The following is a 27,543-nucleotide window of genomic DNA, read 5'->3' on the forward strand; positions in this document are numbered from 1 at the left end:
ATCTCATTTAATCTCCCAACTGTTTTTTGAGACATAATATTTTCATCTTCATTTGAAATAAGGGACTAGGTTTTGATAGTTGGCTTGTCCAGAGTCACAAAGCGGTAAACAAAAGCCACTGTGATTCCCCTGTGAGCCCTCTTAGCCACCTCGCCGGTCTGCCCTTGTCAACTGTGGCAGGAAGAAAAGTTGTATTTTAGTTTTCATGATTATTTATGGTTTTGTTTAACTGTTATTTGAAATTGTATGAAGTTATATTTAGCCACTAGCTTCATTCTCTTTATCTTCTTTTCTGTGCTTTATATTTTTAGCCAGTAATGCCAGAGAGTGTTTTCATGGTTAAAGCTATTGCTGAGAAAGCCATAGCTGGTTTTGTAGGACCTTCCAGAGAATCTTTGATTACTTACTGTTAAAAAGAATTTTGAAAAAGAAAGAAAGAAAAGATTGTTAATTTTCTTTTGGGGCCAGCTATAGTCAGTTAAATAAATTACGTTGGACTAAGGGAGAATTCCTATTCATTTTTATTGTCCGAGTAATACAAGTTCTACAGTTTAAAATAAACTAACTGAGGGGCCTCTGGGTGGCTCAGTTGGTTGAGTGGCTGACTCTTGATTTCGGCTCAGGTTGTGATCTTAGAGTCATGGCATCGACCGGTGTGGGGCTCCGCTCTTGGCAGGGAGTCTGCTTGAGATTCTCTCCCTCTGCCTCTCCCTCTGCTCATCCCCTGGCTCACACTTCTTTTTTTTTTTTTTTTTAAGATTTTTATTTATTTGACAGAGATAGAGACAGCCAGCGAGAGAGGGAACACAAGTAGGGGGAGTGGGAGAGGAAGAAGCAGGCTCCTAGCGGAGGAGCCTGATGTGGGGCTCGATCCCATAACGCCGGGATCACACCCTGAGCCGAAGGCAGGCACTTAACCGCTGTGCCACCCAGGCGCCCCCCCCCGGCTCACACTTCTATGCACGCTCTCGCTCTCTCTCTCAAATAAATAAGTCCTTTAAAAAAAACAGAAACATCATTTTCTTAGATTTTTATACTATAATTAAGGGCAGAGCATAATTTTTCTTGTTCACTTTTTATTCCTATGCCTAGCATGGTTCCTGGGTTTAATAGCTGCTCAATACATAGCTGAATTAATTAATATTTACAAGAAATACTTACCCCTGACATGGATGGGAAATTGATCTTCCAGTTCTAGAAAACAATGCATTGGAAAACTTAATGTGCATAAATTACTACCCTTTAGGGACACCTGAGTGGCTCAGTTGGTTAAGCATCTGCCTTCAGCTTAGGTCATGATCCCAGGACCTGGGATCAAGTCCCCTATCCTGCTCCTTGCTCAGCAGGGAGCCTGCTTCTCCCTCTGCCTTTGGCTCCTTCTGCTTGTGCTCTCTGACAAATAAATACATTTTAATTATCTTTAAAAAATTACTTTTTAAAAGCTGTGGAATACCAAAATGAAGTATACTTAATTGTATTCAACATTATATTATCTGAAAATAGTATCAGAATAAAAAAATTTTTAACAATTTTATTTATTTATTTTATTATTTTTAAAGATTTTATTTATTTGACAGAGACAGAGAGAGCATGAGGTAGGGAAGGAGCAAGGGGAGAGGGAGAAGCAGGCTCCCCACTGAGCAGGGAGCCAGATGCAGGTTGTGGGACTCGATCCCAGGACCCTGGGATCATGACCTGAGCAGAAGGCAGATGAATAACCAACTGAGCCACCCAGGCACTGCCCCCCTTTTTTTTTTTTTTTAAAGATTTTACTTATTTACTTGAGAGAGAGAAAGAGAGAACACAAGGGAGAGGGAGAAGCGGACTTCTGCAGAGCAGGACCCTGAGATCATGACCCGAGCCAAAGGCAGACACTTAACTGACTGAGCCACGCAGGCATCCCCAGAATAAAAATTTTTGAAAATACTTTAGCATATTACATTCTAACACCATCGTTAAGAAAATCAATTAAAATTGTAATAAAGAGGTACCAATTAGAAGGTGTCCAATTGTTAGGCTGCTAGATAAACTAGAATTTACTTATAGCTTAGAAAGTATAATAACCATTCCATTTCCTCTTTTAGACATTTTGTAAGCAAAATTAGCTGCTTCATTGATCTCCTCAGTGACTTTGTAGATTCCCCACCACACGTCTACCCTGCTTACTCTTTGCCTCCATGAAAGTACAGATTTTACTTCCTTTCTATTTTCTGTAAGACAGCCACGCTCTCAGAAACTGAATCTTACTCATTCCTTTTTTTAGGCAATACCTTCTTTGATTTATTTTTTAAAGTAAGCTCTATGCCCAACATGGTGCTTGAACTCATGACCTCAAGATCAAGAGTCGCACGCTCTACTGAGTAAGCCAGGCAGGCGCCCCAAAAGCTGGATCTTAATGGTTCTTAGATTCGTAGTAATGTGCACCAGGCGGAACTCTGCCACTAAGTGAAGGCTTCAGTTTGATAGCCACTAAAGTACTTCTTCAAGTAGTCCTCTGGTGAATGGGAGATGGAGCCTTCATTTCAAACATCATTTAGGTTAACCATTCTTCTCCTAGAAGGAAGTTATATGGTTACCATTGTTGGTCTAGGAAAGAAGTGAGCTTCAGATTACATTGTGAGAAAATGTGTTATCTTCACAAAAAACTTTCCCAGGAGCAATACAGAAATGGTCTTGGACTGCACAGAGCTGCACTTAACTTACAAACCTAACTTAAAGTTTCTCCAATGTTGAGTGTGAAGGTGGTGAGCACCATTATTATACCCAGTGTGGTTTTGCTGTGTGGGTTCAGGGTTGTAATTACTCCCTCAGTAGTGTGTGTAAATTCTTGGGGGTTCCATACGCTATAATTTCATATTGTGGATTTTTGTTTAGAAATGACTTTTTGGGGAGATGTATTTCATTTCACCCTAAATAAGGAAAACAATAAACCCTCAGTAAAAGGAACTTTCATTTTGATTAAGAGCCCTTGGTTTTTAAAATATTCTTTTTTGGCTGAGTCTACAGGCTTTACACATCAGGGAGTATAATTTTAGCAAATGATTGTGTAGTACCGAAACCATATGTTTTCTTAGGATTTGATGTATGTAAGAATAATGTTAGATTTATTTCACTACAGAAATTTACCAAGGACATATAAGGTTTTATTTTGATATTGAGGTAAAATTATTTTTCAAAAAAGTACCCTAATTATACATTTAATAAAATTGAAATAGAAAAAGTAAGGAGAACTTTAAAAATATGTACATTCCCTTAGTTAAAATATGTGGAAACAGTGAGGTAGTATGTGTGAGACCACAGCAAGATGTTTCTCAAATACTTGAAAATCGGGGCGCCTGGGTGGCACAGCGGTTAAGCGTCTGCCTTCAGCTCAGGGCGTGATCCCGGCCTTATGGGATCGAGCCCCACATCAGTCCTCCGCTATGAGCCTGCTTCTTCCTCTCCCACTCCCCCTGCTTGTGTTCCCTCTCTCGCTGGCTGTCTCTATCTCTGTCAAATAAATAAATAAAATCTTTAAAAAAAAATACTTGGAAATAGATTTCTCCGAGAGTTAAATCATAAAATAGATCAGAGAAGGAAATGTGCAGCTCTGTTAAGATATGTTAGTGCTCTCAGGGCATCAGCGTTTGCCTGAAACCTGATTGGAGGCCTAAAGGCGAGGTAACTTGGGTTTCAGTGGAGTCATAGTTGCTAACTTCCACAGCGCCTCTACGTTTTCCAGGGAAGAGGATCCAAAGTCAGGGGCATTCTGTTGTCTGGTTTGCAGGACTGTTTTAGCCCTTCCTGGGTATGGGCACTTCCAATTGTAGTGTGAGACGTATTTAACTGTGAGGTAACTGACTACTGGGCCTGTCCATTGGCTTGGGCAAACAGGAGCAGGTACTCTTGAGCTGAACTTGGTGGGGGTGGTGGCAGGAGCTGTGGGGTATGTACATTTTGCTCTTCTTTCCTAAATATCATTACAGTTCAGTTTAAAAATTTTTGTTTTTAATGATATCCCGAGCCCATCTGACAGGTGCTGACAACACAACCTCCTTTCAAGCAAGTTACGGTGGTGGTCTTGACTGGTTGAGTTGCCCCAAGCCCAGGGCCCCTCACCAGGCAATTATCTAATAATTTTACTACCTGTGTGGGTCTCTGATGAAGCCAGAAAATATTTCCCAATCTGCTTGATATTTGTATTTCTTGTAAATGAATGCACTGACATTCTGGTTTTATATATGTTGGGCGAGGACGGTTTTAGTTTTATTAACATCAGATAACATATCACAGGATGATCAGCTGAGATACCGATGACATTGCCTGAGCCAACTCCAGACCCTCGAGGTTACCTTATCAGCTCAGCCAGGGGCAGCAGATATCTCTCAAGTACTCATGTACCCTTCAGTCATATAAATTTATTACTAGGAAACACTCTCCAGCCAGAGATTTTATTTTCCAGCCCCTGTTGTATTACTGGGCCTTTTGAAAGAATACAGCAAGAAGCAGTCACCTTTTATACACCAAGAATTATGGGCCTTGGGAGGCAATCAAACTCAGATATCATTTATTTAATCATTATTCTTTTCTTTGAGGGCCCTGACAAATACTTGAAAAATCGCAAGGTTTATGTGCTTTCTTTTCAGTGAGTGTTGAGCTTACTAATGAATGATGTGTTAAAGAGTCAGGAGCATTGCGTTTGAGCTTCACCGGCGTTTCTAACAAGTGGCATGACCTTGCCCAGGCACTTAACATCTGTGATTCTCCTTCTTTTGCTTATATTTCGTTTCTTTCAAAAAAAAAATATTTTATGGATAGGTTAATATAATCTTGCATGTCTGAAACTTCCTCCCTTTTATTAAAAATATTTATAGAGCTTTTCATGTCAGGTTCTGTGCTAAGTGCATCACATAATATTTAAGCACCCTGTGAAGTTGGGATCGTTTTATGGATGAGAGCATGGAGGCTTTGAGAGCAGGAATCGGTTGATCAAAACTAGCAGACAGCAGAGCAGGGATTTACTCTTCTGTCCATGCTCAGTGTTCATCATAATGCTGTGCTCCTTAGACTTGACGCAAGATGTAAGAGTGTTTTTAATCCATCTTAATTTGGGGTGTGTTTTACTTTCTTCAGGGTAATGTCACTCTTCGATCCTTATACTTTCTATATTTTCTAAAGCCAGGGAAATTGAAAGAACTTTTGTGCTACCATATGTTCATTTTTAAACAGTCCCAGACCATTTGGAAACCTTCATTTTTGAAACTTGATGTTACTAGTCTAGTTTTCAGTTCTTTTCCTTCTGAGCGTATTCTTTCTGTGCTTTCTTTGTCTAAGGATGGCAAAAATGGGAACTTTAATGTCACTTAATATTGTTAAAAATTTGGTTGAAGAAAAGAATGTTGGCTTAGGATTTAAGAGAATGGATTCTAGTTCTGCCTCTAAGGTACTGTTAGAGTATCTGTGGACACTAACTCTTAATACTGTTTGTCACATCAAGTTATTGCAAAGTAAAAGATCAAATATGTGAAAAGCATTTTACCAAAATTTCTGTGTGTCAGCAGTCATAAGAGCTGCCGTGGATTGTTGGAACCAGGATCAAAGCAAAAATAATTTTAGGCTTATTGTTACTTTGTGAGGACCTACTTAAAATAATTAGAATTTGAGCATCTTGTTAAATACTTTTTGTATTATTTGGCTTGGCTTAAGCATACTGTCAAACTTGGACTGCTGCAGATACAAGCAGGGCATTCAGGCAGGGGGATGATCAATTTGGTGTCTCAATCATCTGGTAGTGACAGGGTAATCCTTAAATGATTATATTGTACTCATTGATTAGGTAGAAATTTAGGAACGTTTTGCTTTCTGAGCTGTGTAGCGTGAGACAAAACAATGGAAGGAAAACTAGGTAAGGAAAGTTAGTGTGTTATAGTGGAAGAGAAGAGGAAAGGCTTTTAGGGGAAACGAGGCTCCGTAGAGTCATTCAGAAGCGTCCTGAGAATAGAATTACGTGTAAGAGAAATATTAGTGGCAGCTGCCAGGGATTGCCCATGATGTTGCCATATTGCAAATGCCATGCTCTTGAGCTGGGGGCCAAGTGCAACCTGAAGATTGAGGGGAGCCAGCAGTGCTCTGCTGAGTCTGCAACACATGAACTAGGGGGAGAGTGGCTTAAGAGACCAGCCACAGACATCTGAAAGTACAGACTTGTTCAGTGTGTGTGTGTGTGTGTGTGTGTGTGTGTGGTGTGGTGTGGTGGGGCAGTGGGAGAGGCAGAGTTGGCCTTTCTGGTAAACTAAGTGGCCATTGTTTCACTTAGCATTTCGGCATCTCCCAAACTTCAGTCATTCAAGTACCACTTTCAACAATGTTTGCCCTATCCTTTTACTTTCTGTTTTTAACTTTTAGATGTAAATGTGTCTTAAACAGGAATTTTATATCTCTGTTGAAATGTCTAGTTAGATGTACCAGTGATAGTTTTCCCATTGAAATAAGTTGGCATAAAACCTGTCCACCTGTGGACCACCTAAAATGATCGTGAGAAACGCCCCTTTCGGTAATTGCAGTTCTTCTCTCTACAGAGTGGTATGCAGAGTACTGAGGGCATAATTTTAAAGGGGGAAACCCAAAGACTGGAAATGGGGGCTTTTCAGGGTAATTTTCTGGACAGATTTAAGATGGTAGATGTCTCCCTTTAGGTTATCAGCCTAAAGTAAGTTTGGGTTAGTCTTCACTTTCTTTCTTTGAAATTTGTTTTTAGGCTACATAAGTTTCTGGGCCTCGTGAGTCTCTTCCTCTATTAGTTTCCTAGCAGACATTTTTTTTCTGAAAAATTCAAAACTTGCTTTGGCTTCAAATAAAGGGAATAAGGTTTCTCCTTGCTCATTTTAGTGATGGTATCTACTCCCCCAGCACCTAAGTCCAAGGGTTAATTTGGCTTAGTCAGCATCTATGAGCTGCCTTGTCTTTGTTGAGCACAGTGCTAAGTCCTGTGATGCAAAGAGGAAGCTGTCGTCCCCCCTTCTGTGAGGCACAGCATATAAAGAGCCCAAAGGTTCCACGTGATACAGGTATGTGCCAGATACAGAAGAAGTGAACTTTTTGGACAGATCAACAAAGGCCTTAATCTCGGGAGAGCGGTGGAGGCTGGGTGAGTTGAGTTCAGTATAATCGGAAGGCAACACACTCTGGGACATGGTGAATGCTACGGCCCTTTCTTCCCAGGCGGTCTGTGTGCCTGATTGTTCTGTAGAATTTCTGTGGGTTCTTCATTGGCCTACATGGTATCCCAACCAGAATTTATGTTTTAAATGTGTGGTAGCTCACAGCCTGGCTGCCCTGACCCCTTCACGTGAATTTGGAGCAATAATGAAGGACCCTTCAATGATAGTTGGCATATCAAGGTGGCATGATTCCCAAATCAACACGTTAATGAGGCTCCGTGCTTCAGGAGCAACCCTTCTTGTTTAAATATATTCAGGCATGACCTACGTCACGGGATGCGATGTGGCAGAAGGGGCTGGGATCACAGCATGAGTCCTCCTGCAGCAGCCCCCAGCACCTGAGTGACTCTGGACCTGGGTAGGAGGACAGGATGCATACGGGAGGAGGAAGAGAATAAAACAAATCAGGCTTTAGCTACCGTTAGGGAATATTGGTATAGGAGCTGAGACAGAGAAATTCCAGTCTCCCTGTGGGTTCTCACCCATCCCCCCAAAATCCAACCTCCCACAAGCGCCTAGAACCTGAGCTACAGGTTTAAAAAAACGGTAGTTTGAGAGAAGATCTTCAATACTATCCATGTGTAGTGGTCAATTAAAGGAGAAACTTACAAGTCATCCTCACTTTGGGTGCCTAAAAACCCTCTGCAGTGTTAATTGCATTGATAACTGCATCCAATCTTAGGCTTTGGGGGATTTAATATAGGCAGGCTTTTTTTTTTTTTTAATTGTTTGCATGAATGTTCAGTGAAAAGAGCAAAAAATAAACCTTGGGGTGGAGGTGGGGGTGGTGGGGACTCAGCATTACTTTAGACCCAGCCATGTCTCTGTGTTGCCAGAGACCACACCCCTTCTCAGACATAACCACAGAGGACTATTTCTTTTGGCCAGGTCTCTGACCTTGAAGGGTCTAGCCAGCCGCCTTGCAGCTTTGGGTGCTAGACATAATATGAGTAGAGTCCAAGAGTTATTTCTATTTTATATATTTTATTTAGCATGGCTATACCAATTTTCTTAAATTAATCCCAAGTTTGACTCTTGAAACACGTCTGAAATGCTTTGCAAAATTGCTGCCCTTAAATTTCGTGTGTGTGTGTGAGTGTGTGTGTGTGTGTGTACACATATGGTCTAAAACACATTCAGAAATATAAAGAATAGTAGAATTAATGGCAGCACCCATAAGTGCTGCATATTGCCTTTCTTTTGGAGATACAGCAAGTTCAGAGTGTGGACTGATCTCCAGTGTATGTTAAATCTTCAGTTTTCTTTCTTGTGAATGTGAGGAGGCAGCTTTTCGTTAGAAAAATAGTTTGTGTTCAGCTGGGGAGGTTGATTTTTCTCCATCAGTTTCGCTCTTTAATAATTGAAAACTACTGTTCATTATTTACATAAAACTGTCTTTTTCTCGTCTGCTTTCTATAACCTTTCCCCTCTGAAGAATTTTAAGAATTCCCTGACTTTCCTCTGGGGGATTTTATGCCTGCTTTATCCCAGATGTGGGACGTAGACTAGGCTGAGGTTTTTTTTGTTTTTTGTTTTTTTTTTTCTTTTTAAAAAATATTCTTGTATTTGAAATATGTTCTTTTAACCTGTGCCACTGAAAAAAGGATTTTTAAGAAAGTTAAGCAGTTAAGAAAATAAGAGCTTGGTGTCAATGTCTGACTTACTGAGTGACACCAAAATCCCACATGCAAAATGAAAAAGTAGGCAGCAGTTTCAAATAATAAAGGGAAAATGCACACGTGTTATTTCAGCCTTTTGATTCTGGGATTTTATTTTCTGAATGAAGGCCTGTCCGTTTCTAGTCCTGGCAGCCCCATGTCTGGCCTTTCAATACACGCCTGCTGATGTCAGCCCAGGGAATGCATGGGCTTGGCCGTCGGTTACCCTGCTTTTGTCTTCTCTGTCCCCACCTTCTGCTGACACAAAGAGCATATAGCCTTACTCATAATATTTGTCTGCTTAGATGTATTGATCGTAATCCCTGCTTCAGAATGCAGAATGTTAGGAAGCCAGGAGAAGCCAGAGTAATAGAGCCTATAATTAAGAAAGACAGGGTTTTCTCTTTTTTCCTAATTTCCGTTCAGATTCCCAGACAAGATTTCACCACCAGCTTTTCGTTATTGTGGTTTTCATGTTAATGTCTAAAAAAATACTGTAAGATTTAAACTTTTTTGAGTTCTAAAACATAAGAAAAATGCCAAGGAGAGTCTGTCTTCCCTACTTGAACAAATCTTACATGGTTTCTCCAAGTCCAAAGTTCTGTTTTCCTCAAAGAATACATGTTTGAAGTATCATGTTTACTTGACAATAAAATTATTAGATTTTTTTATTTGAGTTTGGTTTTTTTAAAATATTTTATTTATCGGAGAGCGAGAACATGAATGAGGGGTTGGGGGAGAGGGAGAGAGAGAAGCAGGCTCCCCACTGAGCAAGGACCCCGATGCGGGACTCCATCCCAGGGTCCTGGGATTGTGACCTGAGCTGAAGGCAGACGCTTAAACGACTGAGCCACCAAGGCGCCCGTATTTGAGTATAGTTGACACACAATGTTATATTAGTTTCAGGTGTACAACGTAGTAATTTGGCAAGTTTGTACATTATGCTATGTTCACCATAAGTATAGCTACTCTGTCACCATACAACGCTATTTATAATATCATTGACTGTGTTCCTTATGTTGTACCTTTTATTCCTGTGACTAAATTATTAAGTCCCTTCCTAGTTCAAATTTTTGTTGTATTTTTTAAAAAAATCTAAATTCATAAGCTTCAGCTTTTAATATTTATACCTTCTCCCAGTAAGCAAGTTTGTCTTTCCTACTTTGTCATGTTCCCCTGGTTGACATCCCTTTTCTTTTTCCTCCCGTAGGATCTTTCGAAGATGGTTTGGCTGCCTTGGAGATTTGGAGATCTGATGTCACGATGAGGACTCACACACGGGGGGCTCCCAGTGTGTTTTTCATATATTTGTTTTGCTTTGTGTCGTCCTATATCACTGACGAGAACCCAGAAGTCATGATTCCCTTCACCAATGCCAACTACGACAGCCACCCAATGCTATACTTCTCCAGGACAGAGGTGGCGGAGCTCCAGCTCAGGGCGGCCAGCTCCCATGAGCACATTGCCGCCCGGCTCACTGAGGCCGTGCACACCATGCTGTCCAGCCCCTTGGAATACCTCCCTCCCTGGGACCCCAAGGAATATAGCGCCCGCTGGAATGAAATTTATGGCAACAACTTGGGCGCCTTGGCAATGTTTTGCGTGCTGTATCCTGAGAACCTTGAAGCCCGAGACATGGCCAAAGACTACATGGAGAGGATGGCAGCTCAGCCTAGTTGGTAGATTTTTGTCTTTTTCTTCTTACTGTATTAACTCTGCAATTTAAAGAAATGAATTTATACTCAGATGAAATCTTAGAGGCCAGATTTTCACATATGTGTGTGAGTGAAGGGGAGGGGTTCCTTGTTTGTTGTGGTGTTAGCGGCTTATGAATGAGCCATAGTTTCAAAAGACCCAGTAATGTCCGTGTTTAAAGTTCGCAGGAAAATATGTAGATACAGCCTAGCCAAAGAAAAGATAATTTGCTGCATTGAGTCAATACTGTTATCTTGATTGTTGAGAATACTTTCCTCCCTGTTTAACAAGCATGTATTACGGTCATCTGCCTTTAGGTTCTTATTGACCCCCAAGTGGTTAAAACCCTCTGCCAGCAAGAGATTTTAGCTAACTAAGGTTTATTTAAATTTTATGACAATTAGGAGCTAAAAAGGATTGTGATAGGATTAACTGGCAATTTATAAACAAGATCTTATCCAGTAACTACCAAACTGTCCAAACCTGTAGGAAAACCTATTGTATAATTATGTGAGGGATTCTAACTGCATAGTAATTTATCTTCAGATATTCCAAGATTTGGAAACAAACTTGCTGTCCCTTTTTGATTAGCTTAAAGTTATTTTATTTGTTTATAATGAATATGTCTACCTACTTCCAAAAAGGTATGGGGTGGGTTGATTAGGAATTCTGTGGGTATTCTTACCCAAATTGTGTTTTAATACATATTCATGGTATAGTTGCACCAAAAAAATTACAAATACCCTTTTAAAATTACAGAAGCTTCTTTTTTATAGGGCTATAAAGAGCTCATTTTTAAATGCTTAGAAAAATCAGTGAATGCATTTAATGCTATGATGAGTTACATCTCACGTAACACTGGAGTAAAGAATGATAGTTTGCAACTTTCCTGAGTTCTGTCTGTATGGTAACGGAATTTAATTTTTCCTAAATTTCTGCCAAAATGATAAAGAATGCTATTTGCTTATAGAGTGAAGGATTTTCTGGAATTTACTAGTGAAGAAGATTATGGAAAAGTTGGCATTAAATCCATACCAGAGCTGAATTTTTGAGACTTGCTGTGGCGTGCTTGGGTGGCTCAGATGGTTTAGGCATCTGCCTTTGGCTCAGGTCATGATCTCCAGGTCCTGAGATGGAGCCCTGCATCAGGCTCCCAGCTCAGCAGGGAGTCTGCTTCTCCCTTTCCTTCTGCCTCTTCCCCTGCTTGAGCTCTCTCTTTCTCTCTCTAATGAATAAATAAAATCTTAAAAAAAAAAAAGACTTGCTGTTAGATATGTATAATCATTTTGAAGTTTATAATACTTCTGGTTGAAAAGAACTTTTTTATTTGCTTTGGTTCAAAATTGAGCCATGTATGCAGTAGTTTCTGATTTTGTTTCTAATTAACTGATTTTACTCTATTTCTGACACCAAGAAAGAAAATAAAAGATGTATGAGAATTTATTTGATACTTGAACTACAAGAATGTATTATCAAATGTTATAATTACTTGATATTGTGTAATTGGTTAAAAATGGCAACCATTACATACTTTAGGAAAAAAATCTCCGTTGCCTTCAAAGCTACTTTTTCTTTTAAAGTCCCTTTTTAGATAGCGAAGTTAAATTTGTCAGATTAAGGTACTGATGAAAATGTCCCAGAGAAGAGTTACTGTAAAAAACATCTATTTCACTTAATAACAGAGTAGCTAACTGGAAAGTACCATTGTTTCATGGAGATTTTTTTTTTTAACACAAATACCAATAACATTAAGAGAATTACACAAAACCAGGTCAAACGTTATAACATAAAGCATTCATCAGGAGTATAAATGCCAACTTAAATGAATGCTGTCATTAGAGAGGATTAGACTCCTAGGATAAAAGAAGGGAAAATTAAATAACTTCAAACAAAAATGGTGGTTTTCATACTGTTTCTACAAGTTGAGATTTACTGGTTTTTGGCGGTATGTATAAATTTGCCAGAGGACTAGTACTTTATTAATGGCAGGATTGGTAAAAATAGGTATAACTCTGTGCTGTTATCTGGTCACTGAAAAGTCAGTCTGTGATTTAATAGAGCTAAACAGTGGACTTCTTTTTCTTGAAGCTGAAGGGCAGAAATGGAAAATTTACCTTTACATCTGGTTTCTAGTGCCAGAAGTGATCTTATTAGCAGAAAAAGAACTACTGGAACATTTTTTCTTGGCAAGTACTGTTACTAGGTTCTACTTTTAAGTGATTTTATGGAAATTTAATTTTTTTAAAAAAGATTTTATTTATTTGAGAGAGCACGAATGGTGAGGAGGGGCAGATTGAGAGGGAGCAGCAGACTCCCCACTGAGCAGGGAGCCTGATTCCGGACTTGATTCCAGGACCCTGGGATCATAACCAGAGCCAAAGGCAGGTAGATGTTTAACCAACTGAGCCACCCATGCACCCTGGAAATTTTAACTTCTTAAAAGCTACCACACCCAACTTCTAGACTCTTGTATTTTCATTTAAATTTGTAGTTGAGCATAATCACTTTTTGACAACTTAAATCTTTTTATAATTCAGCTATCCCTGTTTAAGTCAACTAAATCATATGTTCTCACAATGCACAGAGAAGTATATTGTGGATGTTGTCACTGTTTTAGGGTATAGTTCACCTATATTGGTTTCAGAGAACAGAAAGAGCTAGCTCTTATTTACCAAAGAGATCAATAATTAATATCATAGATTTGTTTTTTAGAAAGCTTCCTACAGTGGCTTTATCAGACTGAATACATTTGTCATTTTCCTTGAAGGGCATTTCTACTCCTTTTAAAACCAATGACTAAATTGTGTTTACTCACTTATTCAATCAGGTAACTTTTATTGAGTATCTATTGTATGTCATGAACTAGGCTGGGTGCCAGGGATTCAAAGATGCAGCGATAGCCCAGAAATTGTATAAGTCGCCCCTAGAGTGAGGAGTGCAGACATTAGGTTTTTGAAACCTAAGCTAGGGCTGTGCCCTCTTCTCAGAAATGAGCGTAAGGATCGCTTAATGAGAGGTTTCATCAGTTTCATTCATGACTTAAAGGTCTGTATTGTGCTGTACTGTAGTGCGGTAGAAAAGTCCTAGCTCCAGAGTCTCACCGCCTGGGTTTGAATCCCAGCTTGCCACTGTTCAGCTGTGTTATTTCAGACAAATGTTCTTCATTTGTCTGTGCCTTAGTGTCGTGATATGTAATGTGGCAATAGCAGCAGTCTCTCCCTCACAGCCTCCTTAGGAGGATAAAACAAGATACTGGAAAGTACTCAGCACAGTTCCTGTCACCTTTGATACAGAAGAATAATGACATTAATGAGAAGTATTGTTACTGTTATTTGCTCAGTACTTAGACCCTGTTTGGCTTATAATTTAGTATATGTAGGCTCTAAGGAAATAGTATTTGGGATTTATTTGGAGATTTTACTCATCTTTGTTCAAACGCCTCTCTAACCTAGAACATCTGTTTAACTCATAAAATTTCCCTTTTGGCTTTGTTCCATTAAAATGCTCAGTGATGTTCCCGAGGGCTCTTTTTTAAGGCTTATGACTCTGATGGTAACGCCAATGAAAAAGGCTTAGTGGAATGTGACAGTGATGTGTGTTTTGTCTGGTATTAAAAAGAAGTACGTCTGAGATATACATGCATACAAACTTATTAATATGGTTCATTTCTCATTTGACTATTTTATAAGTAAAGAGCTAAAAGGTAACATCTAGGTATTCACTTATTGAAGGCTCTTGGGCCATTGTAAAAGAAAAGTGAAAGGAAAATGTCTAATTATACTGATCCTGTTAGGTGTCCATTTTATATGACACGTACTGCAAAGTAGAAAGGGAATCTGGAAGATTGATCATGAGAATGGTAGCGATTGAAAAACAACAGCATGCAAAGCTGCTTTCTTTTAGCGTTACACTTCCATGTATCTCCCAGCACCCCGATGATCGGGCACCACAGAAAGATGGGTCCTGTCTGTGTGCTGTGTCTGCCTTTGCAGAGATGTCACGTCCTCACTCACGCACTCCTTTGTTCTTCTGACTTCTGCTAAGGCTCATATGTTCTTTCTAACAGTAACGTTAATGGTAATTTAAGCTTGTTCTTAACTTAGTTCTAAAAATCAAATTTAAAGATATATCATTTTAACTTACATATAAAGAGGCAAATCATTTTCAGCATCACCAAAAATGTCTTTAACCTTTGAATGAATACCTTTTCTTTGGTCCCCTATAGATCTCATCTTCCAAATGAGAACTAGGATTTGGGCAGCAGTTGGCTCTGTATTTTATATAAAGGCTTGATTAGAACTTAATATGCAGCCACTTGGAGAAAGCTTAATGAGCTGAGACCATAAGTCGAGAGCTGGTAACAAAAGAAAATGCATTTTAATTCACTTAACATGAATTCACTTTTTATATAATGTCACCTAGTCGCTAAAGTAAGGTCTGCATATGTCAGTTGGCATAAGGGGATAGTCTCATGTGTAAATGAAATATTCTCCATTAGCTCCCCTCCTCCAAAAAAACATTAAACTTTAATTTAGGGAAATAATAAAAACAGTTCTTAGTAGAGATTTTAAAGAGATACCTAAAAAGTCAATTTTTGGAGTTTTGGGAGTCAGCACATATTACTCTACTTTCCTAAAATTTTCATATGTATATTTTTATTTACTTATTTCTACTCTATGTTTGCCCCAGAAGATTAAGGAAACAAAATACAAGATTAAAATTAAAAGTAGCTGAAAAAGAAAAGGGAAGAAAAAGGTTGGAGACATCAGAGCTGAATTAAGAATGAGACAGTTGCCAAAATATTGCATCTCACAGACCATAAGTGGGCCAAAGCGGGCCCTGCTTTTTTTAGCTATAAAGAGAGTAAGCTCAGTAAGTTTCAAAGTGTGCAGTGTCCATGGCATCAAAAACAGATCAGTTATTCTATAGAACTACTACTCTTTTTTTTTTTTAAAGATTTTATTTATTTATTTGACAGAGATAGAGACAGCCAGCGAGAGAGGGAACACAAGCATGGGGAGTGGGAGAGGAAGAAGCAGACTCATAGCGGAGGAGCCTGATGTGGGGCTCGATCCTAGAAAGCCGGGATTACGCCCTGAGCCGAAGGCAGACGCTTAACCGCTCTGCCACCCAGGCGCCCCTAGAACTACTACTCTTGACCCAAATATCCGACAGGAATATCTCCTGAGTTTTTTGTGAAGAATCTTCACAACAGTCTCATGAACATCCCTACAATGCATATGTGATGGGTTGCACGAGGCTGTTTTTTTTTTAATTAAGATTTTATTTATTTATTTATTTGTTTATTTGTTTATTTATTTATTTATTTATTTATTTATTGGGGGGGGGTGCGTGCACAAGCGGCGGGGAGGGGCAGAGGCAGAGGGAGAAGCAGACTCCCCAGTGAGCAGGGAGCCCATTGTGGGGCTCCCATCCCAGGACCCTGGAATCATGACCTGAACCGAAGGCAGATTCTTAACTGGCTGAGCCACCCAAGCGCCCAATGAGGCTGTTTTTTTGTGCCAGACCAGACTAAAAGCAGGGTGGTGGCTTTAGCTCGTGCATGTATCCTCCACCTCTGAGCAGGACATTAAGTAGGTTTCTGTCCAGTGAATGAATACTACAGCGTCCCTGGATAAAGCATCTCCAAAGTGAAGTTCATTGAAATACAGGTAGAGCTGAAGGGATGGATCTGTGGTTTAGCCTCAGGCCACTTTTTTTCCTAGGCTAGCTTAATCCTTCAGTAGAATCTTGCATACATATCAGGCAGCCTCCCTGTACATCGAGTATCTTACTCAAGCTCATGATAGATGCCGTTACGCTCATCAGGAAGTTCTTGCAGTGATCTATAACTAAAAACAAGCAAAAGAAGCAAAAAAACTCACTCAAATGATTATTAGAAAACACTACAGATCCTGAATCACTTCTGAAAGGTACAGTTGAGTCTATTTTACTTAATGATATGAAGAGATGAATGCATTTCAGAGATTGAAGACAGGACTGTAACAACAAGAATACGTTCAGCTCCGGTTGATAGTGTCTAGTCATCCTGTGTGCATTTCCAGGCAACAGGCTTTTGTCTTAAGCTTTGTAAACCCTGGGCAGTGAGCTTGTATGGTGGTCTTTGGAGGCAGAGAAGAGCCTGTGCCTTGACTCTGCCATTTTATTTGCCATGCATCCTTCAGCAGGTCTTTTAACCTCTGTAAACGTCAGTGTCTTCATCTCTAAAATGTGGATGATCCTTCCCATGCAATGCGATAGTGCATGTAAAGCTCTTAGCATTATGTACCTGGCACAGAGTTTTACTAAAAACTCTGTTGTTCAGAAGGGTTCGGAATGAACCATGAGAGACTATGGACTCTGTGAAACAAACTGGGGGCTTCAGAGGGAAGGAGAGTGGGGGAATGGGATAGGCTGGTGATGGGTATTAAGGAGGGCACATATTGCATTGTGCACTGGGTGTTATACGGGAAGTAATGAATCATGGAACTTTACATCAAAAACTAGGGATGTACTGTATGGTGACTAACATAATAAAAAATATTATTAAATAAAAAACAAACAAACAACTCTGTTGTTATTACACAGAAATAGGTATGAAACGTGGAGCTTGATTCTCAAGTTTCTTGGTACACAGTACTCTGCTTTACCTGCTCTGTCACTCTGGGGTTGTGTTTTTGAGAAGGATTCATTGTGAATTGTGCTTTCCTCCTTTCTTTATAGTAGTTTTGCTTACTTATCCTCAGAAAATAAATCACAGAGGAAAGAAATTACTTCACTCTTGCATTGGAGCCAGTCCGCTACAGGAAATCAGCCCTGGTGGGGGAAACAAAGAAAGTTGAACTTTCTCGGACAGAGCAGTAATTGTACTTTCATTTGCAACTGACTGAGTACTAAGTCCTTGCCTGTGGATTGCAGACTTCTGGAGAGTGACATCTGAGAGTGTATTTGCAAAATAAAGTAAAATAAAATAATAAAGTAAAACGAAGGAGAGAGAAAAAGAAAAAAAAAGAAAAGCCTCTGGCATATGGCAGTGAACCAATCCGTGTCATTTCTGTACATTCCAAAATGAAGTGTGTGCCTGTCTTTCTCAGCATGGCCTGCTGGGCTCCAAGTACAGTTCCCTACAGCTGTTTCCCAGACTTTTTACTTTTCTGAATTGTTCCTTAAGGCTGGGAATCAAAGAAAGGGGGAGGGTGTAGCTGGGTCCCAACATGTGGAGCCCCAGCACCGTGAGTGAAAAGATCAGGTTTTCCTCTCATGACCTTACAGTGGCGAAGACTGGGAGGCTTAGCTCAGAATGCACCTGGAAACCATTGGATTCCAGGAAACACATCCAGTGGACCTGGGGAAGCAAATGCTGGGCTCTCAATACCCAGCTCCAAATTCCCCTAGCTTTTTCTCATTCCTGTTTCTCCTTCCCTTTACCCTTCCCCCTACCTCTCTTTTTGCCTTTTTCTCTCTTCTCTTCATTCTGTAATCTTCTAGAAGTGATCCCCTTTTACCCTACTTCAGATCCTTAGAAATAGAAGACTAAAATCGATGGATTTTTAGGATGCTCAGATTTTAAAAAAAGAGAGAGAGAGAGAGAGGGATCCTACATTTATTTTATTTATTTTTTAAGTAACCTCTACCCTCCATGTGGGGCTTGAACTCACAACCCCAAGACTGAGAGTCTTATGCTCTACCCAACTGAGCTAACCAGGCCCCCCTGATGAGCATTATGGAAACACATGTGAGGAACCTGGCCACTGGGAAGTCTCTTCTTGAAGGCTGTTTAATAGGCAGGTTGTTGCGGTGTAATAATAAACGAAGCCATTGGGCGAGGTGTGAGGTCAGGTGACCCATAGCAGGAGGAAGCTTGTGAAAAGTTGCTAACTGAGAGGCAACATCGGGTATGGGGGTTAGCTAAGTGTCTCCTTTAGAGTATGATTGTTCAATCCATGACAAGCAGAGTGTTCTCCATCTATTTCAAATGCAAGTGAGGATAAAGTAGCTTTACCAGTGCTGCTTTCTAACAACAAATTTAAGATATTTTATAGCAGCTATAATCATACACAAGTGAACAGAAATCCAAAGTTAATTTTTTTTTGTGGGATCTGTTTGTTGTTTGAGAGTCAGTATTGGTGATGAGTGACCCTCCCTCTCGTACCTCCTGCCCTTTTAGTGTCATTTTGCCTTTTTAAGTGTAATATGCGCTTTCAGATTGGCCAGAGAGAGCTGTGCTTAATGCCAGGGGACTCCTTGGTGCTCTTTTGATAGAGTCCTTCGCCCCATATATACAAACAAGGACAACACAGGTGTTCCACACAGTCTTAACGATCTGGCTCTTAAATGTTTCTAATATGAAAAACTTACCAAGCATGAGGTTTGAATTTTGTGCATTTCTTGCCTCTTATCTTGAGGGAAGATATTAATTGGCAAGTGCTGCGTGTGTATCTGTATTCTATTCCAGTGATGCTTCATAGTCATTTTTTTTCACATTGGCTCTAACTATTAGATAAAATAACTATTCAGTTCTTTTTTTTTTTTTTAAGACTATTTATTCATTTGAGAGAAAAGAGAGAGAGTGAGCACAAGCTGGGAGGAAAGGGGCAGAGGGAGAAGCAGACTCCCCACTGAGCAGGGATCCTGACCCCGGGCTCAACCCCAGGACCCTGGGATCATGACCTGAGCCAAAGGCAGATGCTTAACCGACTGAGCTACCCAGGCGCCCAGTACCTACTCAGTTCTTTTTTTTTTTTTTAGATTTTTTATTATATTATGTTGGTCACCATACAGTACATCCCCGGTTTCTGATGTAAAGTCCGATGATTCGTTAGTTGCTATAACACCCAGTGCTAATACTACTTCAGATGGAGGGTCTTGCTGACCTTATGTTCTTCCTAATGTTATACAGATAGTTGTAACTCCTAGAGAGTGCTAGTGACGTAAGTATGCCCGTGAGGTCTCTTATAAGCAGGTAGTTCATTTTACTTTAGTTGTATTCAGAATGGCCTTTTATTTCTTTATCTCCTGCCATATCCATTAAGGGAACTTGTTTTTGCCATGCTTAACACAGACCCTCTCATCCATCTTCCCTTTTCCTTTCCAGTGTCAGTATGCTGCGTTAGGACAGCAGGAGGAGACATTGTCAGGGGCTGCCAGATCATTGCTTTATCCCACATAAGCCAGTGGTTTAGAAGCTTTGTGTGTGGGAGGGCTTGGAAGGGGAGGAATCAGGAGGAAGGGAACTAGGTTGAAGCTTAAATACCAGTCCAGGAAGGAAGTGAAGACCACAATTAAGACCGTGAGGGTGGAGAGAAAAAGGAATGACTTAGGTCAGAGAATCTGCACGGAGATTGATTGGATTTGAGACACTTTGTCTCATAGTGTGATTCTTTCATCAGAATTCTATAGGTATCCCTTTTTGGGCAGAAGAAGTTAAAATTGTCTTTTTTCCTCTTGATCTCGAGTTTGGGCACCACGTTGGGCATGGAGCCTACTAAAATAAATAATAAAAATTTTAAAAATTGTCTTTGTTTCATATCAGCAAAAATCATACCACAAGTCCAATTTATTAATAACAAGTACAGTTACCAATAGGTTAGAGGTTTTTTTTAGATTGAAGTATAGTTGACATACAATACTATAATAGTTTTTGGCGTACAACATAATGATTCAACAATTACATCAATTATAAAATGCTCACCATGATGACTGTAGTTATCACCTTTTACTGTACAAAGTTATTACAATATTATTGACTATATTCTCTATGCTGTACTTTTCATCCCTGTGACTTATTTTTTTTATTTCTAGAAGTTTATACCTCTTAATCCCCTTCACCTATTTTACCCATTCCCCCCACACCCCCACCTCTGGCACCTACCAATTCTCTATATTTATGAGTCTGTTTCTGTTTTTTTGTGTATATGCTTATACATTTGTGTTGTTGTTTCTTAGATTACACATATAAGTGAAATCAAATGGTATTTGTCTTTGTTTACTTATTTCACTTAGATGGACCCTTTAGGTCCATCCATATTATCAAGAATGGCAAGATTTCATTCTTTTTGATGGTTGAGTAATATTCCATGTATATATACACCATATCTTCTTTATTCATTCATCTCTCAGTGGACACTTGCTTGCTTCGAGATCTTGGCTATTGTAAATAATTCTGGAATAAACATGGGGTACATATATCTTTTTGAATAAATGTTTTTGGTTTTTTGGGGGAGGTAAATACCAAAAGTAGAGTTAGTGGGTCATATGGTATTTCTATTTTTTTTTTAAAGATTTTATTTATATATTTGACAGAGAAAGAGACAGCTAGTGAGAGAGGGAACATAAGCAGGGGGAGTGGGAGAGAAAGAAGCAGGCTCCTAGCAGAGGAGCCTGATGTGGGGCTCGATCCCATAACGCTGGGATCACGCCCTGAGCCAGAGGCAGACGCTTAACCACTGTGCCACCCAGGCGCCCCATGGTATTTCTATTTATAATAGAAATTTTTTGTTGAGGGGCCTCTATGCTGTTTTCCATAGTGGCTACACCACACTACATTCTTACCAGAGTGCATGGGGATTGTCTTTCTCCATATCCTCACCAACACTTACTATTTGTCTCTTTGTTACTAGCCATTCTCACTGATGAGAGGTAACATACAGATATTCCTAAAAAGACAGGTTCCTGGGCCCTACAGAGACTGAGTGAATCACCATCTTTTGGAGTGCACCAAGGAACCTGTCCTTTTCAATAAGTCCCCCATTTGATTCTGAGACACACTAAAATTTAAGAAGTAAAGGAAAGGCAGGTTTTAAAAAATGGTACTTGGTTTTTGTCTTGGGTGAACTGGTTGCACATGATGCCGAGATGCAGGAGGGAATATGGGAGAGAGAAAATAATTCACTTTTTACATGTCTTTTCGTGTCACTATCTCTTCTATCTGCTCTGTCTCACTTTGCTGATACCAGCCAACCGTGTGGACAGATGAATTTCAAATCCTCTGCCCCTGTTGTCATCACAAAGGCTCATAGATACCCGTGGTAGGTATCTTGATGTGTATTTATTACTGTACTTACTTGGGCCTCCTGGCCATATCTGTTACTCATGTGAGTTCACTGTCATCCATTTCACCTGTTCTGTGGTTTCTGTACTGTTGCTGCCACACTGTTGACCTCCAGCCATTTTTCTCCTTCCTGCCCTTTATTGTGTTCTTCACTCTTGCCACTCCAAATGCATCTTGCTCTTGTTGTTTGTGTCATTGTTGAATGTAGGTGAGCTCTTCAGGAAATCAGCCTGTTGTCATCATCATCATAAAACATGCCACTGTGCAGAGCTTACAGATTTTTTTTTAAAGTCTTATTTTTCCTAGAATTTTGTGATTTCAGTGTTTTAAGCTTTTCACTGACAGGCACTGATGTGCCTGTCCCCCGTGGTCCACTTGGACCACATGTACTGGCATTTTCAACTCTGCCCTGAGTCTTATGGCAGTAAGTTTACAGAGCAGCACTGAATTGGCCTTTCTGCCTGCAGGAATCCCAGATGTATCTTTCCCTTTCCTTCCTCCTTTCCCTCCAAACCCTATCCAGACTTCAGGATCCAGTTTAACTTCTCCTTCCTCCGTAAGATTTTCTCTAGCCTGTTACTCTTCTCAATTTCCACAGTTATTATTTTTCATGTGACTTGTCAATTTGCAGTAGTAGCTGTGTTATTTACCACTTGGTTCTCTAATCAGGAGTACATATCTTCAAGATGGAGCCCCCCAAAAGTGTTTTTCTACAAACATCCTGGGCTCTAGCTTCTACCCATCCTTTGTCCAGTGTGATTCAGATATGCCAAGAGAACCATGCAAACTTCTTCTAGGATGTCTCGTCTGTACTAGAATTCTTGGTTTATTTGTTTGCCTACCCCACATACGCTTATTGAGGGTAACACCATCGTCATGTTTTACTTTTGAGTCCTGAGAGCCATATATGGTTAAAAGATGCTAATGAGCTACATTGAATGAAGGCATGAATTTATTTTGATTGCAAGTCTGTGCTTACCAAGAGCTGAAGTCCTGGATATCTGTTCACAACTTTGTATCAGATTCGGTACCTTGTGTACCGTGGATGCCTCACTGTTGCTTGGAAGGCCTGCCTGTTGTCAGCCTGTAAGCACAGAGGTATTGTTCCTTGGCCCAGTTGGAGGCCAGTGAAAGGTTATGTCAGGATCTGACATCTCAGTGCATAGTTTCCCGGGAGAGTCAGATTACCTGCTCTTTGAAGTGCCCTTGCACCTGGTATTCTCTCCTTCCCAGGTCCTCAAATTTTGGCATCTAGCACCTTAATATGTATATCATATTCGTGGGTATTCCCTATCAGGTAATCTCAATAGAATTTTGTTCTGTTTTGTTTTGGTTTTTTCCCATTAAAGCCACTTGCTTCAGTCTTTGAAATGCATGGTAGTGATGTTAGTTGGGCAGTGGGAGGTGAGAGTTTATCACCACTGGAGCAAGGACGGTGGAGCCAGACTGCCTGCGTCCTGATCCCACTTCTGTGTCCTGTGACCTGGAGCAGGATAGTTGGCTTCTCCGTGGCTCAGTTTCCTCACCTTTGAATTGGTGATAAACATAATGCTGATGTCGTAGTGTTTCAGGCAATAAATGAGTTAATGAAAGAGTATCTAGCATAATGTTATTGTTAATCTTTATTACTTTGCTTCTATTTTGTTTTCTTATAAATTGATGCCAACAAAGGTAATTTTCATTTATAATAAATGAATGTACATATTCATTTTATTTATGTTTATTGTGTACTTATTCTGTTCTAGGCATTGTGCTAGGAACTGGGGATATGAAAATTTGAGGGCAAGTTATACATCTTGTCTTGTCGTTGACCTACAGAAGCTATCCACTAATAAATAATGCAGATGATAAATGCTGTGATCGGGAAAGTACAATATGTAATCTGTAGATGGAAGGGACTTCACCCAGCATTAAAGCATCGGGGAAGACTTTCCCACTGGGGCCTGAAGGATAAAGAGGAATCAGCCAAGTGAAGGGGAAAGAGAGTGCATTTGACTGTTCCAAGCAGAAGTAACTTGTGTTCAAAGGCCATGACATAAGAAAGCACAGTGCTTTTGAGGAACTGAAAATTTAATGTAGGGAAGAGACTAGCTCTCTCTGACTCAAAGAGTAGAGAACCAGGTGCCGCAAGGCCTCATGTACCATGTGGAGGAAGAAGCTTGTACTTTTCCTTACAAGCACCATGAGGCCATTGAAGGGTTTTAATAAGGCAGTGACATGATCCAATCTGTGTGTGTGTGTGTGTTTTAACCTTTTCAATGCAAAATGAAATAGAATACCATGTGAACAAGCGTGTAGCTTAATAAAGCAACTAAAAGAAACTCCCTGGTAACCACAGCACAGACCAAGAAATAGCACTTTGCCTGCCATCCCAAGAAGGCCCTGCATGGGCCCTCATCCCAACCCCAGCTCCATCTGTCCTCACAGAGCCTACCCTAACTTCAGTCATTCTGCTCTTGTGTTTCTTTTTTTTTTTTTAATTTTATTTTATTATATTATGTTAATCACCATACAGTACATCCCCAGATTCCGATGTAAAGTTTGATGCTTCATTAGTTGCGTATAACACCCAGTGCACCATGCAATACGTGCCCTCCTTACTACCCATCACCAGTCTATCCCATTCCCCCACCCCCTCCCCTCTGAAGTCTTCAGTTTGTTTCTCATAGTCCATAGTCTCTCATGTTTCATTCCCCCTTCTGATTACCCCCCTTTTCTTTATCCCTTTCTTCCCCTACCGATCATCCTAGTTCTTATGTTCCATAGATGAGAGAAATCATATGATAATTGTCTTTCTCTGCTTGACTTATTTCACTTAGCATTATCTCCTCCAGTGCCGTCCATGTTGCAGCAAATGTTGAGAATTCGTTCTTTCTGATAGCTGAGTAATATTCCATTGTATATATGGACCACAGCTTCTTAATCCAGTCATCTGTTGAAGGGCATCTCGGCTCCTTCCATGATTTGGCTATTGTGGACAATGCAGCTATGAACATTGGGGTGCATATGGCCCTTCTCTTTACTACGTCTGTATCTTTGGGGTAAACACCCAGTAGTGCAATGGCTGGGTCATAGGGTAGTTCAATTTTTAACTTTTTAAGGGACCTCCACACTGTTTTCCAGAGTGGCTGTACCAACTTGCATTCCCACCAACAATGTAGGAGGGATCCCCTTTCTCCACATCCTCTCCAACAATTGTTGTTTCTTGCCTTGTCTATCTTTGCCATTCTAACTGGCGTAAGGTGGTATCTCAGTGTGGTTTTGATTTGAATTTCCCTGATGGCTAATGATTTTGAACATTTTTTCATGTGTCTGTTAGCCATTTGTATGTCTTCATTGGAAAAGTGTCTGTTCATATCTTCTGCCCATTTTATGATTTGTTTATTTGTTTCTCGTGTATTGAGTTTGAGAAGTTCTTTGTAGATCTTGGATACCAGTCCTTTATCTGTGGTGTCCTTTGCAAATATATTCTCCCATTCCGTGGGCTGTCTCTTAGTTTTTTTGACTGTTTCCTTGGCTGTGCAGAAGCTCTTTATCCTGATAAAGTCCCATAAGTTCATTTTATCTTTTATTTCTCTTGCCTTTGGAGATGTGTCGTGAAAAAGGTTGCTCTGGCCGATGTCATAGAAGTTGTTGCCTATGTTCTCCTCTAGAATTTTGATGGATTCCTGTCTCACATTGAGGTCTTTCATCCATTTGGAGTTTATTTTTGTGTATGGTGTGAGAGAGTGGTCAAGTTTCATTCTTTTGCATGTAGCTGTCCAATTTTCCCAGCACCATTTATTGAAGAGACTGTCTTTTTTCCACCGGATGTTTTTTCCTGCTTTATCAAAGATTAGTTGCCCAAAGAGCCGAGGGTCCATTTCTGGGTTCTCTATTCTGTTCCATTGGTCCATGTGTCTGTTTTTGTGCCAGTACCATGCTGTGTTTCTCTTTATAGTTCATTCAGGTATGCATCCCTAGGCAAAAGTTCAGTCTTGCTCGTTTTTCAGAGGTTAACTAAGCCTTTTTTTTTTTTTTTTAAATATGCTGTTTCTCCTCCATCTGTTTTTGTTACAATTTACCTATGGAAGAGCCTGGACCTTTGGCCTGCGCAGCTCCCCAGTGAGTTGCTGACTGCGTGCTCAAGGTGTAGCTCGGGGAGCAACTCCATCCTTACTGTTTCCTGCAGACTGACAAGCTGCAGCCAACTGTTGTGATCACTCTGACACAAGCGTAGGTGGTGACTGTTTTCTCATCAGGAGACATAAAATGGCTGCTGTTTTCTCCCTGTGACAGATTTGTGTTTTAGGAAGAGTCTCTGACCACATGTGGAGAGTAGATTGCAGAGGTCAAACCAGAAAGACCAGTTAGGCCTTTTGTGTTTATTCAGATGAGAGTCCTGCATAGGGACTCTGAGAATGGAAAGAAATGCTGGGTTCCAGAAAGTCTTAAGAATTCCCGTATATAAGACTTGACAACTGTATTGGAGGACAAAGAGGACAAAGGAATTTCTTCATGGGATGCTGAGAGGATGGTGAGACCTTTCAGTGAGATGGCAACACTTGGAACTGTTGGGGAATGCTGCTGAAGGGTTTGGTTTTGGATATACTGAGTGTGAAGTGCCTATGAACCCAGGAGGATATTGAGTTCACAACTCTCAGGCGTTATTTTTAGCTACTTCCTGTTTGCCAGGAGTGTATTGTGACTTCAAAAAAAAGTCACCACAAAAAAGATTTTATCAAATGTAAAATATGCTTTCAAGTACAATATATATAACTTCTGTTGATGATCGAAAAATGTAGAAGGAAAGTTGGAAGAAGGTCAGATTTAATTAAAGTAGGCCTACCACAATAAATAAATGAATAGCAGGAGTGAAAAGAAAAGACAGGGGCCTGACAGAGCATTATAACCACATGGGTGTCTTCACGTTACTTTGTGGAGCTGAAGCCAAAACGAAATATCAGGCAGGCGGCGCTCCAGGAGGAAAGCATAAAGCATCAGCTCGAGAGAATCCTCCTGTTTCTCGAAAGTTAGAAAAAGAGAAAAGATTCTTGAGGAAGCGTGGGTAACCATTCGGGCTTGTAACAGTGGAGTGAGCAATTCTGAGTTCATTTCTGTGATTCATTTACAGGAAATTCTCTCTTAGAAGAAAAAAATCTGGGGAAAGGAGAAGATAAGACTAAATCCAAGATATTGTGAAAACTTTATATTAACTTTAATATCTTCCTTCCCTAAACTTTTGGCCATAATTTTGAAAAACCAAATGGAGTTTGTTGTTTTACCTTCTTTGGAGAACTTGTTGACACGGGAGAGATTTTTGAATATTCAATCCAGTTTGAATCTTTTCCTCTTGGTTTTTCACCATGGCCTGTCATTGGTCAGAGAAGATGCAGAGGAGAGGATTGCATTCAGTTTTTGGGGTGGGGTCCACTTCTATTTTCAAAATGACATAGCTGCAGATTAAAACTTGGGAGTGCTTAATGCACATGGCATGTTGATGATAGCTTAGAAAGTTGGCTCGTAATTGAAATTTAGTTTATTCATTAATTTTGTTTCCTGGCAATACGTGAGATAACACATCCTGCAAAATTTTTTATGATTGACAAAGAAAAATCCTAAACTGACTTTTCCACTTTACTGCCAAATTGCTTTTTAAGAAGTACTCTGAAACTATGTCCCAAGGGTGTGAAATAAAATAAACGTTATTGGTATAGACCGCTGTTCATAGGCATTATTTCATTGTGTCTCTTGAATGCAATTGACTTCAAAACCAAACAGAATCACTTTGGGGAGGATGAGGGTTGTTTTTCTGCATAGTGATAAATTATTTTTCATTCCTGAATTGACTGTGTGGGCCTATTTGGTGTTTTCTGTCTGCCTTTATCATACAGTACCTTCTGCCTTTTACTTTCAGCCAGACTGAACTCATGCTCTGGGTTCCTTCCTGGTGATCTCACAG

The 27,543-nt window shown here is 40.0% G+C and overlaps 1 protein-coding gene across 4 annotated transcripts in view; it reads left to right on the forward strand.

Annotated features, from left to right (window-relative positions):
* The window catches only part of DSE (dermatan sulfate epimerase), an 82,036-nt gene that overhangs the window by 16,354 nt on the left and 38,139 nt on the right, over positions 1 to 27,543 (forward strand). For 2 of the 4 annotated variants that reach the window (XM_034669010.1, XM_034669016.1), the window contains exon 2: positions 10,068 to 10,536. In XM_034669010.1, the coding sequence (XP_034524901.1) occupies positions 10,121 to 10,536 (416 nt within the window). In that variant the 5' untranslated portion in view covers positions 10,068 to 10,120. Of the gene's footprint in view, positions 1 to 10,067; positions 10,537 to 27,543 lie in introns of those variants that run through there. The other 2 variants (XM_034669011.1, XM_034669012.1) reach the window with 2 other exon arrangements.

Source organism: Ailuropoda melanoleuca, chromosome 10 (assembly GCF_002007445.2).
Source record: "Ailuropoda melanoleuca isolate Jingjing chromosome 10, ASM200744v2, whole genome shotgun sequence".
Taxonomy (NCBI): domain Eukaryota; kingdom Metazoa; phylum Chordata; class Mammalia; order Carnivora; family Ursidae; genus Ailuropoda; species Ailuropoda melanoleuca.